Genomic DNA, 13,507 nt, shown 5'->3' on the forward strand with positions numbered 1-13,507 from the left:
GGGGAGTACACTAGAGAAGGACACAGGGCAGAGTGCAAACAGATGAGACAGAGAGGCGAGACATGTTGAACAACTGGACAAGACGACAGACACTCAGATTTAAAAGACTATCATAATGCAATTTTAAAACAGGAGAAAAAAACACCTAAGTTTGAGAGTCAGCTTGGTGGACATGGGTAAGCAGGGTAGCGTGCGGGTCAACCCTGGTTGATGGCTGGCCACTGGCTTCCCCTGCTGACGCAACCAGGAGCTGCCTCTATGGTAGCCGCCCTTAGCCACAGAGGTTGCCGGGCAGAGGCTGCCCTGGAAGGGTCGGTGAAGTCCAAGGGTGGACCCATCGGGGGCGGGCTGGGAGGCAGGAGGAATGAGGGAGAAGGAAACAGGGAAGCTGGGGGAAACTACTGAACAGAGGGGCAGGGGGCCCACAGAGCAACCAACAATTTGCAAAGAACAAAGGCCCAGAGGGTCTTGGGCAGCGACGCTCACCTGCTGCATGCCTGGTGAAATGGTTCCTTATCTCCTTAGAGGTAAAGCTAAGGCACCATTAAGAAACCAATACTAAGTGGTCCACTCCTTCACCCAGCTTGTTTGTTTGTTTATTTTATTTCTATAGCGCTCCGGACCCGGGAGTAAAAGGGCGCTTAGTACAAGTTACAAGGCACAGTACATGGTAATAAGCAGTGATACTTGAACAACTTGAACAACAGTTATATACAGAATATACAGACAGTTGAGGTGATAGCAACCAATAATGACATAAATGAGACATGTGCAATAAGTACAGTTTATATCCAAGTCTAACTTGAAGGTTGACTTTTTGTCAGAAGCCACCAGATGGCAAGTTTCCTGAATGACTGGAAGGATTTGGATGACTTAATATTCAGTGGCAGGGCATTCCAGAGTTGGGAGGCGAGGACAGCGACGCTCGAGCCTCCGGCTCATTTAGAAGTAAATCTAGGTGCTGTGAGACAAAAGGTATTGGAAGATCTTGTGGTTCTGATGGAAGATTTCATGGTGAATTTGTTAGTCAGGTGGGCGGGTGGGCTAGATGGTTGAGAGCTTTGTAGGTGAGGCAGAGTGTTTTTAGATCAATTTTATGTTGGATGGTGAGCCATTTGTATGTGGTTCTGGTGGCAGAGATGTGCTCACGTCTGGGAATGTTTAGCGCTGCCCGTACCGCATTATTTTGAAGGACTTGGAGTTTACTAATTATCGCTTGGTTGGCCCCTAAGTAGAGGCTGTTACAGTAGTCTAACTTAAATTGTATAAGGGCTCTGGCTAGCGTGAGGCAACTGTTAGAGGAAAGAAATGGTCTACAGGCTCGGATTAGTTTTCCAGTATAGGCAGTGGCTGAAGCAGTCGAGTTGACTTGCTTAGTGAGGTTAATATTGGCATCGAGATAGCAACCAAGTGTTTTCACGTTTTTGGCGACCGAGATGGTATTGCCATCAATTATGATGTTGGAGTAATTTGGACTTAGTTTTTGTAAATTGTTCGGGGAACCAACAATGAGCAGTTCAATCTTCTCGTCATTCAGGCAGAGGCCGTGTGTGGCCATCCATGCCTGAATGACACAGAAGATTTCATTGATCCTGGCTACATCAGTATTGTAATTGCCCGATCTGGTGAGGAGTATATGGGTGTCATCCGCGTAGTTTGTGTAGGTGACACCCAGACTATCCAGTATATCAAAGAGGGGCTTTGTAAAGATATTGTATAGGGTGGGTGAAACACATGAGACTTGTGGGACACCACAAGTGATAGGGATAGGGATAGGGTCTGCTGCTGCCACCGGAGAGAAGACTCTCATGGTTCTATTGGCCAGGAAGGACTGTATCCACGTGACAGCAGAGGGGGTAAATGTGGGCAGCAGAGGAGAGGGGGTTGCAGAGTATTTTATGGTCGACCAAGTCGAAGGCTGCTGAGAGATCTAAAAGGAGTAGGATGGCAGCCTTGCCCTTATCTTTAATTTCGTCAATCTGACTTTTAAGATCAACAAGGGCAGTTTCTGTTCCATGTTGAGGCCGGAAGCCAGACTGACGCAATCCGAGTAGTTGGTTGGACTCTAGGTAATGCTGAATTTGCAAGTAAGCAACTCTGTCAAGGATTTTTAACAGGAAGGGAACGGTTGTGATAGGCCTGTAATTAGTGGGGATGGCTGGGTCCAAGGTCTGTTTTTTTAGTAGCGGGAGGACCCATGACTGTTTCAAATTGTTGGGTCCCAAATTAGTGGAGAATGACACATTTATGAGCTTAGAAATGAAGGGGACGAGGTCTCTTGCTGCATCTTTTATAATCTGTGCGGGGCAACTGTCCCCTTTGCAGTTTGATGGAGGTTATGATTTTTTGCACTTTTGGTACGGTTATTTTTTGAAGGTGAAGCCATGGTTAGTGTTGGGGGTGGTGGGTGGGCTAGGGATAGGGGGGCTAGGGGTGGGGCTACTATTGGAAAGTTTTAATCTTTGACTTTCAATTTTTGTTTGTAGGCCAGTAATTTTGTTCGCAAGGGCATCTTGGATACTAGTGCGCCAGAGTTGGTCCTTCACGGACATGTCCGTAGGTGGATTGGGGTTTTCTAACTCCTTCAAGATGGTGAATAATTCTTTGGTACTGGAACTTGCATTACTTATTCTTATATTGTAGACTTCCTTTTTAGTGCGAATTATTTCTTTTTTATAAAAGGAGGATGCATTTGTGAGATTGGTTTTGTGTTCCTCTGATGGGTTCATTTTCCAAAGGGTTTCCATTTTGGACTTTTTATTTCTTAGTATTTTAAGTTCTGGTGTGTACCAGGAGTTAAGATGTGCTTTGGGTTTGCCTTTGCGTAGTTTTAGAGGGGCAACAAGGTTGATAGCTTTGGTCATGGTGTTATTGTAGGTCTCTACTAGTAAGTTAAGGTCCGATGTGTTAGGGATCATGTTTAGGGTGGATAGAACCAGTAGGATGAGGGCTTCAGCGGTGATGTTCCGATTATTTCTCGTCAGACATGCTGGTGCAGGTGGGCACTATATGTGGTGTGGGTTATTAGTGCTAATGTCAAATGAAAGTAGGAAGTGGTCATTTCATATAAGTGGTTGGGGGTCCTTGCAGATAATGTTACAGTTGTGGGCAGCGAGCCAGTCTAAGGTTCCGCCTTTCTGATGTGAAGGTAAGGTGTTAAGTTGAATGTAGTTGTGTTCGCAAAGTGCATTAGCAAGGGAGGATGCTGGAGTGTCGTGAGGATCATTGTATCCCAAGTTAAAGTCACCTAGAATAATATTCCGAGATAGAGGTTTAGATTTTTCAGCTATGAGGGAAGTTATATCTTCCTCGAAGGAAGCTATGGGACCAGGGGGTCTATATATTAGTTCCAGGGTGATAGTATTCTTAGGGGTGGTTTGAATTTTAATGGATAGGTGTTCACAGGAGTTTAGAGGAAGGGAGGTCACAGATCTAATGTCAAGCAAGGATTTGAATATAAGTGCTACACCTCCTCCACGGGCATTAGGTCTGTCGGTCCTGAGGATGGAGTAGTTGTCTGGAACGGCGTGGTTTAGAGAGGGACCTGCTGCGGCATGAAGCCAGGTTTCTGTGGTGGCGAGGAAATCCAGGTCTGCTGAACGGATGATATCGGCAATTTCTGTATGGTGGGCCACAAGGGATCTAACATCAAGTAAGGCTCCTTTGAGTGGCACAGTGTTTGCAATGGTGTTTTTATTAGTGATTTTAGTTGTAGGAGTGTTGGTCATTTTGCTAAGTAAAGTGGGGAGTCTACAACCTAGTCTGTCGTTACGGGTCATGGGGTTAGGGTAGGCTGTAATGCGATGTTCTAGCAAATTGCGCGAGTTGTGGATATTGTCAGAATGGTCATCTGTGGTGAGGTTAGGTGGAGGGTTACCTAAAGTAACACTGATTTTAGTACTATGGTCTGTAGGTGCATTGTGGGGGAAAGGAGGCAGGGAGGGGAGGAAGGGTGTGGGTCAGGAAATGGGGTAGTGTCTAGGGCAGCCAAGCTTGGCGAGTCCATTACTGATTGGGATATAACCATTTCTGCTACATGGCATACAATCGGGCATAATGCAGAAAGGGAACATGATGAATACTAGCCAGGCTGGCATAGTTCAGATATGGATACCGTGCGGGATACTAGAGGGATGGTGGATGTTGTTGGCTGCACTGGTGCTTGTAAGCCCTGGGCAGACAGGCTAGTTAAGGTAGCGTTGGATTTGAAATTGAAGCACACTTGCAAAGTGGCTTGTAAATGGCGCGACTAACAGGCAAGTTTAATGTAGCAGCTAGCTAGGGACCATAAGGCACAACACAAATCAAATGTGGTCTGTTAGCGACCATAAGGCACAACACAAATCAGATGTGGTCTGTTAGCGACCATAAGGCACAACACAAATCAGATGTGGTCTGTTAGCAATCATAAGGCACAACACAAATCAGATATGGTCTGTTAGCGACCATAAGGCACAACACAAATCAAATGTGGTCTGTTAGCGACCATACGGCAAAACACAGTCAAATGTGGTCTGTTAGCGACCATAAGGCACAACACAGTCAAATGTGGTCTGTTAGCGACCATAAGGCACAACACAGTCAAATGTGGTCTGTTAGCGACCATAAGGCACAACACAAATCAAATGTGGTCTGTTAGCGACAATAAGGCACAACACAAATCAAATGTGGTCTGTTAGCGACCATAAGGCACAACACAAATCAAATGCGGTCCGTTAGCGACCATAAGGCACAACACAGTCAAATGTGGTCTGTTAGCGACCATAAGGCACAACACAATCAAATGTAGACTGTTAGCGACCCTAAGGTGCAACACAATCAAATGCGGTCTGTTAGCGACCCTAAGGAACAACACATAATGCAGTGGGGCAGCATCTAAGTTCAGAATAATATATAAGCTGAAATGCAGTTAGGCAACACCTAGATTCAGGTAGGACACTTAAGCTAATAATACAGTGGGGCAACAACTGAGTTCAGAGTCGTACCTAAAGCTACAATACTATGGTGACATGTGCGAAGACAGTAGTAGTGTTAAGGCATAATGAAGCAGTCGGGACAAGGATGGAAGTTGCCAGTAAGCAGAGTAAGTGTGGCACGGACATTAGTGTACAAGTTTACAGTGTATCCATAGGCTATATAGTCATATAAAGTTCATTAGAGGTTAATCAGAAGTGCCGATGGTGGCGTCACATACAAGTTAACAGGTGAGGCTTTTTGAAGAGCAGTTTTTTTAATGCCTCCTAGTTCGTATTAGTAAGCGGCGTGTGGCTCACTAGGCATCAGGTGGCAAGTGGCAATGTGTGCCTAAGGTGGGTGGCATTCGATCGAAGTTATAGTGCCATTGAGAGCTTAATTATAAAGACTGACAGTAAATAATAATACCTTAGGCTAGCAGGAGGCAGGGACAGGCATGTGGACAGGTGTAAGACAGGAAACAGTCCTTAGTGGGTAGTCCTTCGTGGGTGGGACCGGCTCGCCTACCAGCGAGGGATTGGGTGCTAAAAGGCACCGTTAGGCCAATCGGGAGCGAGGGGCGCTTGGATCAGGCAGGCAGGTCAGGCAATGGCACCGGGGAAGCGGTCAGCCATCTTGGAATCGGCTTCCTCGTGTGCAGGTGTGCTGGCAGTGGGCAGAAGCCTACAAAATGCGGCGATTATGGTAGATTAGCCCAAGTGGGCAGGGCGGTGCATTCATTGTTCCAGGACCGTTTGACCCCCAAAGAGTTTCCCCCGCCACCCCCATCAGAAAATGACTGCTGAATGCACTCTGTATTCCCGGTTCCTTCCAGCAGGCATCAATCCTAAGGCAAATCACTTGAAATGATAGCTTAGCCCATTCCAATTACAGGTGTACACACGTTTAAGGAAACTAAACTCACTGATCTGTTCCTCAATCGCATGCACCAGGTGGATGTCGTACTGCGTCACCAATGTTATGGAGATTCCATGGCGCCCTGGAAGGAAAGGAAATCAATATTCATTTTGAGTCCCTCAAAGGGTTTAGCCCTAGGGGTAAGCAAAGCATTGATATGTTAAATTTCACATCACATAAGGCATGGGTGGCTGGATCTATACGATTACTGTGCATTTTTAAGTGTGAGGACAAAAATGTTGACTTAATTTTTTCGATTTGTAGCACTTTAAAGCAGGGGAGACGCCCGCAGACCGCCCCAAAACACCTAATTTATACTCCTACCGCATACACCCTCTATATTTTTGACAAAAGTGCTAAAAATCAGGAAAAAACACCCAACATTTTCAGCATCACATTAATAGGATTCAGTATTTTGTAATGATACCTGGGGTTGGCTTACAAGGAATGCATACTCCTACTGTGTGCTTTACACAAGAAACTAATATGCTTGTGGCCTTAAAGCCAAGTAGACCATAACAACTAAGCGAGAGTGGATTAAGATACACAAATCAACATTTCTCAATCTTTAGACTTATAGGTTTATATAAAAGCAAATGATAACATGCAAACACCAATATTGCTTCCAACTTTGTATCGAGCACAAACGAATCAAAACATTCTTAAAAACGACATGTTCTGTTGACAGAGCTTTATAAAATGGTCTTGTGTTTCCCCAGGCTGCTTAAGTGCGTTTTGTTAGGGCTGGCTCTCTTGGTTTGCTCATAGTGCAGCATTCTTATGTGATCCTCAGGAGGGGTGGGTAAAATGAGGGGAAGAGTCTGACCCAATGCACCAACAGCACAGAGCAGGCATCGTCTTGGAAGTGCAAGGCAAGAGTGCTGGCGCAGAGAGTTTTTTGTTAATAGTTTTCCTTAATACAGTCTATACAACAAACTGAAGGTATGTTGGCATTGAATAGTGAGTATTACCGATTGCCAAATTCAATGGCACGCAGCTCTCGTTGACCTCAGAAGATGAAGGGTGAATATGTACTCGTATTAGCCCGCAGGTTACTTATTGATCTCTGCAGTGGGTGGATGTTAAAGATTGTTCTGTTTGCAGCTTCCCTACCATTCACATCAATGAAACCCCCAGCTATATTGCTATGCCTTGAAGCCTACCCTGACTTTGGAGGTAAGAAAATCCTTTTGGCTTCACTTCCCCGGCTCAACTCATTTATGTTGGGAATGCTCCTCAGCCATTATGGTTACAAGCTCATGAGGACTTGTTACCCCTTTTGCGATTCCTGTGTTTTTGTAGCACTTATTACCTTATTGTTAAGCGCTACAGGAGTATTTGTATCCCTTCTCTTTCGTTTAAAGTAACATATTTGTTCCCTTTTTTGATGTGCCTAGGACAGGCGGTTGACAGTGAGACATGTTTTGCACATTTTTCAGTTCACCATCTTTTTTTTAACACAGAATGCCATTTGGAATACCGTATACTTCTAGTTAAGCCCTGCCGTTTGACCATCTTTTTCTCTGGCCTTCAACTTGCTATCCCAGGTCCAGAAGTTACCACATGTTATGCACTAGATGGCGATTCTGCTTGAATTCCTGGGCAAAGTGCTTTGTGTGAATGACCTGGTGGAATGGGGGTTGGTACCGTCTGGTTCTAATCTATATCCATGACTGTTGCTGGGCAGATGTGGAGTTTGAGATGGCCCATAACGTGACATCCCTGACCTGTTTGAAACAGATCATTGCCATTGGTGGGCTGGGGCTGCCTCCATTCCGAATTTGGGATAAGAGGAGCAGCCATGCAGCCGTTGCCAGATTGTAAATTGGAGCCAAAACCCCAAAAAAGAATAGTCTGCTCTGAAGAGCTGGACAACTAGCATTGCCAAAGCCATCTGCCAGTAAAGCGCTGCTGCTTTTGCAACGATTCTAGCACTGGATCCCCTCCTGGGAACTGGAAAGTATCATCTATGCTGTGGCTCACACCTGAGGATACTGTGCACCATTCTGAGGGGTCCTGGCTACACAACAAAGCTCTATTGGCCTACAACACTCAGGACTTTGCCTGCAAGTGTGGATGACATCCCAGAGGGACATGTGACTGTCTGGAGGTTCATTTTTCAGTAAAGTTTCTTGATTTTTCCTGAGTCACATCCTGCTTTGCCAGAGGACCCTGTGCAACATCTGAGGGGCCTGCCTACAAAACAAAGTTTCCGGTACTACAACACCCAGGACCCTGCTTGCAAGTGTGGAAGGCATCTAGAACAGTAACTGGCTCCCCAAGGAACATGCTTGATTTTGATAATTTATATCGCACTGCAAGACAGACTCCACTGTATCCAGGTGCAGATGGTCAATGTTAGGCAGAAACCTGTGCAGTTCCCTTAGGGATCACTGCAAAAGATTTAAGACTACAGGTGTTTGGCAGTCGACCCACTTGGTAGCAGTCTGTACCACACAGATTCACTTGGTAGCTGTGGCTGAGCAGTCAGACTTCCCTCAAGAACAGTTAGGCAGTATATAGAGTATACACAATAGGTACAGAGATACAGTAGCACAAGCAAACACGGACCAGAGCTTTGGTGTAAAAGTATATAATTATTTATTTAAAGGCACACTTGTAAATTACACTAGCAACAAAGAGGTAAGTAAATTCAGCACACAGTCACTATTATATATATACAACCCTAATTACTTATTAGACAAGTCTTAATGAGAAACACCACTTATTTTCAGACAGAGGCGAGCGCTTAACATAAGATGGCACTTAATAAGTTATTAAAAAGGGAGGGAAAAATGCAGAAGTATGGAAGCACACAAATTTCAATAATTTTAAAAGAACCAGAGTAAGGCAGGATAGGCAGAGTTCTACTGGAGAGCAAGGAAGTCAATTGCAAGGCCCACTCTTGGAGAGAGCAAGCAGAAGGGGTCCAGGTTCACACAGTGGGGGTATGCCCAAAGAGTCTTGTAGATAATTTGCACACAAAGGATGAAATTAAAGTCAGGAAAAGTTAGCTAGGTTGTCCCAGGCCAGCCCAGGTTAGAAAGTCGAGGCTTTACTGTCACCCTCAACGATCTGTCGCAAGGGAAGCCAGGCGGGACAGTACCTTAAGTGTGAAGGAAGCTCCAGCGGGGCAGTTGTTCCTGGCAGCGGGTGCAAGTCGGTGTTTCATCCAGAGGAAGAGGAGGTCTCGTTGTGGAGGAAAGATGAAGGTCGTTGCACTGCCAGGGAAGAAACCAGCCGCAGAGTTCTTTGGTTAAAAGGTACTACCCTTCTCTTCGCGGTAGTGGTAAGCCGTGGTATTCCGGTTGCCGGGGTGCTTGACACAGTCGAGGCGGCCACGAGATGCTCCAGGAAGGTGAAAAGAAGGCAAAACTGGTTATCCCCACCAGTCAAAGGAAGAAGACTCTCCGGAATGGAGATCTCCTCTGTCGTCGGGAAAAGTGGTGAGACTGTTCAGCAGGGCTCCACCGGAGGTGTCGTCGTTGCAGGTCGGCTCATCTTCTCCCTCCTCGGATTCTTCGGTCCTGTGGCGACTTCTGAAGTTCCAGTCCCCAAAGCCCTGCTTTTATGCAGCAAACCCCCATTCATTCAGCCTAGCTGTCAATCAAACATGACAAGTGGTGAGCCGGCCGGCTCACCACTTGGGCCAATTACACAAGAGTGCGACTTGAGTTACCAAGGTAACTCAGTCCAGGGTGCCTAAACCCCCTCCCCCACCCCCTGTGGTAACCCCCTCCCGCACCCCCTGTGGTACACAGACAGAGAGGCACCACTTTTGGAGGCTTCTGTGGAGAAGCCCGCCAAAAAGTGGAACAAAGGGCTTGACTTGGGTTGGAGTCACAGAAGAGAACACAAACGCCATTTTAGAATCGAGTTCTAGCAAAAAATACCAACCGGTGAATTAATATTAAATAAATTAACCGGCGGTATGTTCGAGTTTATAGCAATTAAATAATTAAAGTTGGTAGCCTCGAACAATGGGAAAATCCCATAGAGATATATTCGCAGTCGAATATAAAAAGTAGTAATCCCTGCCACCAGCCAAAACTATCAGGGGGGACGGAGACTTGCTCCCTCGAACAACAGACCCCGGGGCAATCGAATCGCCCCGACCAGTACGTCCACAATATGATGGTTTGTACTGGTTTCTGTTCATAATTTGGGACTAGTAAAGCCAATGGTGACTTTACATGCCGTGGGGGACAGTAGTCAATCCCAGGGTATGGAGTCTATGTTTGGGGGTCGCTATGACACCCCTGGGTTACGGCACAGACGGTGCTGTGTAACCCACATCAAAAACACATGAGACCCTATGGAGTGAAAGACCCCATAGCCCATAAAACACATGGAAAGGCAAAGGAACACCTCAAATCATGTCTAAGAGTGGGAGTAAAAGAGTCTCACTCTTAGCAGGAGAAAAAAATAAACCCCAAAAATCCAGCAAAGCTGCTGGGGGACTCACTGTTTGGGAAATTAGCCTTTACAGAGAATACTCCCTAACAGTCAAAACAGCTAGATTCGGGACATAAACTAAACATCATATTGATTCTACTTAAACAAGTGGGTTTTTAAAGTCTTTCTAAACTGACCCAATGGCCGACAGGCTCGAATTTCCAGTGGGAGATGGTTCCAGAGCTTAAGTCCAAAAACTCTGAACCTCCTATCCCCTCTGGAGACAAGTTTGGAGTGTGGAACAGCCAGCAATAGTTTATCTCATGAGCGAAGGGCTCTGGTTGGACGATACAGGTGAACCTTTGCACTGAGGTAGTCTGGGGCAAGGCTATTAAGACATGTGTACATCAAGCACGCTACTTTAAACTTGATTCGAACCTCGACCAACAACCAGTGCAAGGATCTGCGAAGGGAAGATACATAGTGCCTTTTTCGCAAATGTCCCATCAGTCTAATCGCAGCATTCTGGGCCCTCTGGAGTCTAGGTAACTGCTTCGCTGGAATACCTGCCATCGAATGTTACAATAATCCAGATCAGTGTTCGTCATTGCCCCCACCACCACTGCATGATCTTCTGAGGGCAGGAAGGGAAGAACATTCCTGAGCATCCGCAAGGAATATAGTTCACTGCCTTCATCTTTGCCCCCACGTGGGCTTCACTGCATAGGTTCTCCTGCCAGACACAGCCTAGGTTTTTAATTCTTTTGGCAAACTGAAGTCCCCCCCCCCCCCGCGATTAGGAGGGGAAAATGCTTGGCTATCAACCATCATTTTCCCCTTGGGAACCGAAGAGAAGAATCTCGGTCTTTGCTGCGTTCAGTTGGAGCTGGTTACTTGCCATCCACTTGTCAATATCTTCCATGCACTGATTCATTCTCAAACGCATCCTCAATGTTCTTCATCTCAATATAGATTTGTGCATCATCGGCATAGGAGTGAAAACTCAAACCATGCCTCCTCAGTATATTTAGGTCTGTACGCATGTACAAGTTAAATATCAGCTGGGATAATGATGATCCCTGAGGAACACCACATCCGAGGCCAACCGCTCTGAGATGAAGCCCCCAAACAACACCATTTGAACTCTGTCCATCAGGAAGGATCGGAACCACCTCACACCTTGTTCTGATGCTTTTCCCCCTCCTCCCAGCCGCTGCAGCATAATCCGATGATCTACCGTGTCGAAGGCCGCAGATAGTAAACAATACCATAGATCCACCACCGTCTGCAGACTCCAACAGATCATTGTGTACTGCCAGAAGCGCCGTTTCCGTCCCATGTTTGGGTCGGAAGCCAGACTGGAGTTCATCCACCAACTCCTCTTTATCCACAAATGCCTGGAATTGGGAAGAAACCATATTTTCCAGAATATTTGCTGGCCAGATCAAGTCGGCCACTGGCTGGTAGTTGTTCAACACAGATGGGTCCAGATTAAGTTTTTTTAACAGAGATTTCACTATTACATTTTAAAGTGTATCAGGAATCCAACCCTCAGACAGGGACTTTTTCACAAACACGGTCATAAAAGGTGTGATATTAGCAGCCAGCTGCTTGGCTGCATGGGCGGGCATTGCAAATGCCAAGACATTAGTCGATTTGAGTTGGAGAATAAGGGAATATCAGTTCCTCAGTTAAATGCTGGAAAACAAAATATTCCTCCTGTGCCCCCTCCACCAACATAGCATCCTCCTCATAATCTAGCGGCCCCTCCTGACCTCTCACACTATCGATACTCTTCTGAATAGAAATGATCTTTTCCTCAAAGAAGGCACTGAAGTTGTCTGCTTGTTCCTGCGAAGGAGCAAGCGAAGCTGCAATACAAGCTGGGCTGCCAAATTTGGACACAATTGTAAATATTGCACTTGCCTGATTCCCCGCCTGCTCAATCTCCCCATGGAGAAAATCCTGTTTTGCTTCAAATAACGCTACCTTGTAGGATTTCAATACCATCTTTGCCCTGTCCGCATCGGTGCCTAGCTTGGTAGTCCTCCAAAGCTTGTTAGTTTGATGCACCTGTTTACGAAGCAGGGCCAGAGGGCCAAACCAAGGCTTTGAAATCTCAGTCCTCTTCATTTTCAGGGGTGCATAATTGAAACATATTACTTCCAATATGGCAGTACCAATCTTAAAAAATTCTTCACAGGGAAGCATAATATCAATGTCTGCCAATCTGCCTTGCATTTCTTCCCCTGGAATTTTAGCCAAATCACTCGCTTTATGAGTCCATAATAGTATGCCATCCCTTGCCTTTCCAGTCTGCTTCTCCTTCCTGGATATACCAAACAGTTGGGCACAAGGGTCAGACCACAGTATGGGGATTGTCTCGTAAAACAATACAGACTTCCCTCTAGATGCTAGTCGCTCCAAACAATGACCTTTAAAATGCAAAGTCACAGTGGACAATATAGATAGACCATGATTTCCCAGGAGCTCAGCTAGTTCTATGGAGTCTGGATGTGTGCAGCTGTCCAGCCAAATATTCCAATATCCCAAACAGAGTTCCTTGCATTTACTCCCAACCAACGTCGGGTGCATATCTAATTTCTCCAAAAATGGTCCTGCCGGTCCGTGTGGTCTATAACCCAGAATCACTTTTACTGACTGCGAAGGAGAAAGCGATATAGTGAATTGTCCCAATTGGGAATCATCAGGGCAGTCCAATTCCTCCAGATGTGAAATGAGAAGGGAAGATTTGTAAATTATTGCAATACCTCCCCCTCTCTTATGCACACGAGTGATAATCTGTGTACAGTATTTATCAGGGACTAATTTGTGAAATATTGTCTGTGATCCCCCCACCCCCCACTCCGGGAACCATGTTTCTGTTAGTCATAAAAGATCAAAATCATACTCATCTATAAATTCCCCAAGCTCCACCGTATGGACGACTGCTGAGCGTGCTTTAAGTAAAGCGGCCTTAATCACGAGGAGCTCATCCTCAGTACCCTCCACCCTGGGAGCCCCCCCGAGTTCCCTTACACATTTCCAACACACAAGTCCTATTAAGAGTCCGGAGGGAAAAACTGTCCCTCCCATTATCCAATTCCTTCAATGTTTGTGCAGAATAGTTGTGCCCTCCTAACCAACCTCCCCTTTGTGGGAGAATAACTTACCTTATTCCATCACCCAAGACTCAATGCAAACGGCAGAGTGTCCTGCCAACATGCAACACACTGCCTCC

The 13,507-nt window shown here is 45.9% G+C and overlaps 1 protein-coding gene across 1 annotated transcript in view; it reads right to left on the reverse strand.

The window, feature by feature from the left end:
• DDX49 (DEAD-box helicase 49) overlaps nucleotides 1-13,507 on the reverse strand; it is a 561,187-nt gene that overhangs the window by 123,144 nt on the left and 424,536 nt on the right. The window contains exon 10 of the mRNA XM_069649167.1: nucleotides 5,879-5,953. Within this exon, the coding sequence (XP_069505268.1) occupies nucleotides 5,879-5,953 (75 nt within the window). The remainder of the gene's footprint in view (nucleotides 1-5,878; nucleotides 5,954-13,507) is intronic.

The sequence above is a fragment of the Ambystoma mexicanum genome, chromosome 1p, assembly GCF_040938575.1.
Source record: "Ambystoma mexicanum isolate Mex_15411 chromosome 1p, UKY_AmexF1_1, whole genome shotgun sequence".
NCBI classification, from domain to species: domain Eukaryota; kingdom Metazoa; phylum Chordata; class Amphibia; order Caudata; family Ambystomatidae; genus Ambystoma; species Ambystoma mexicanum.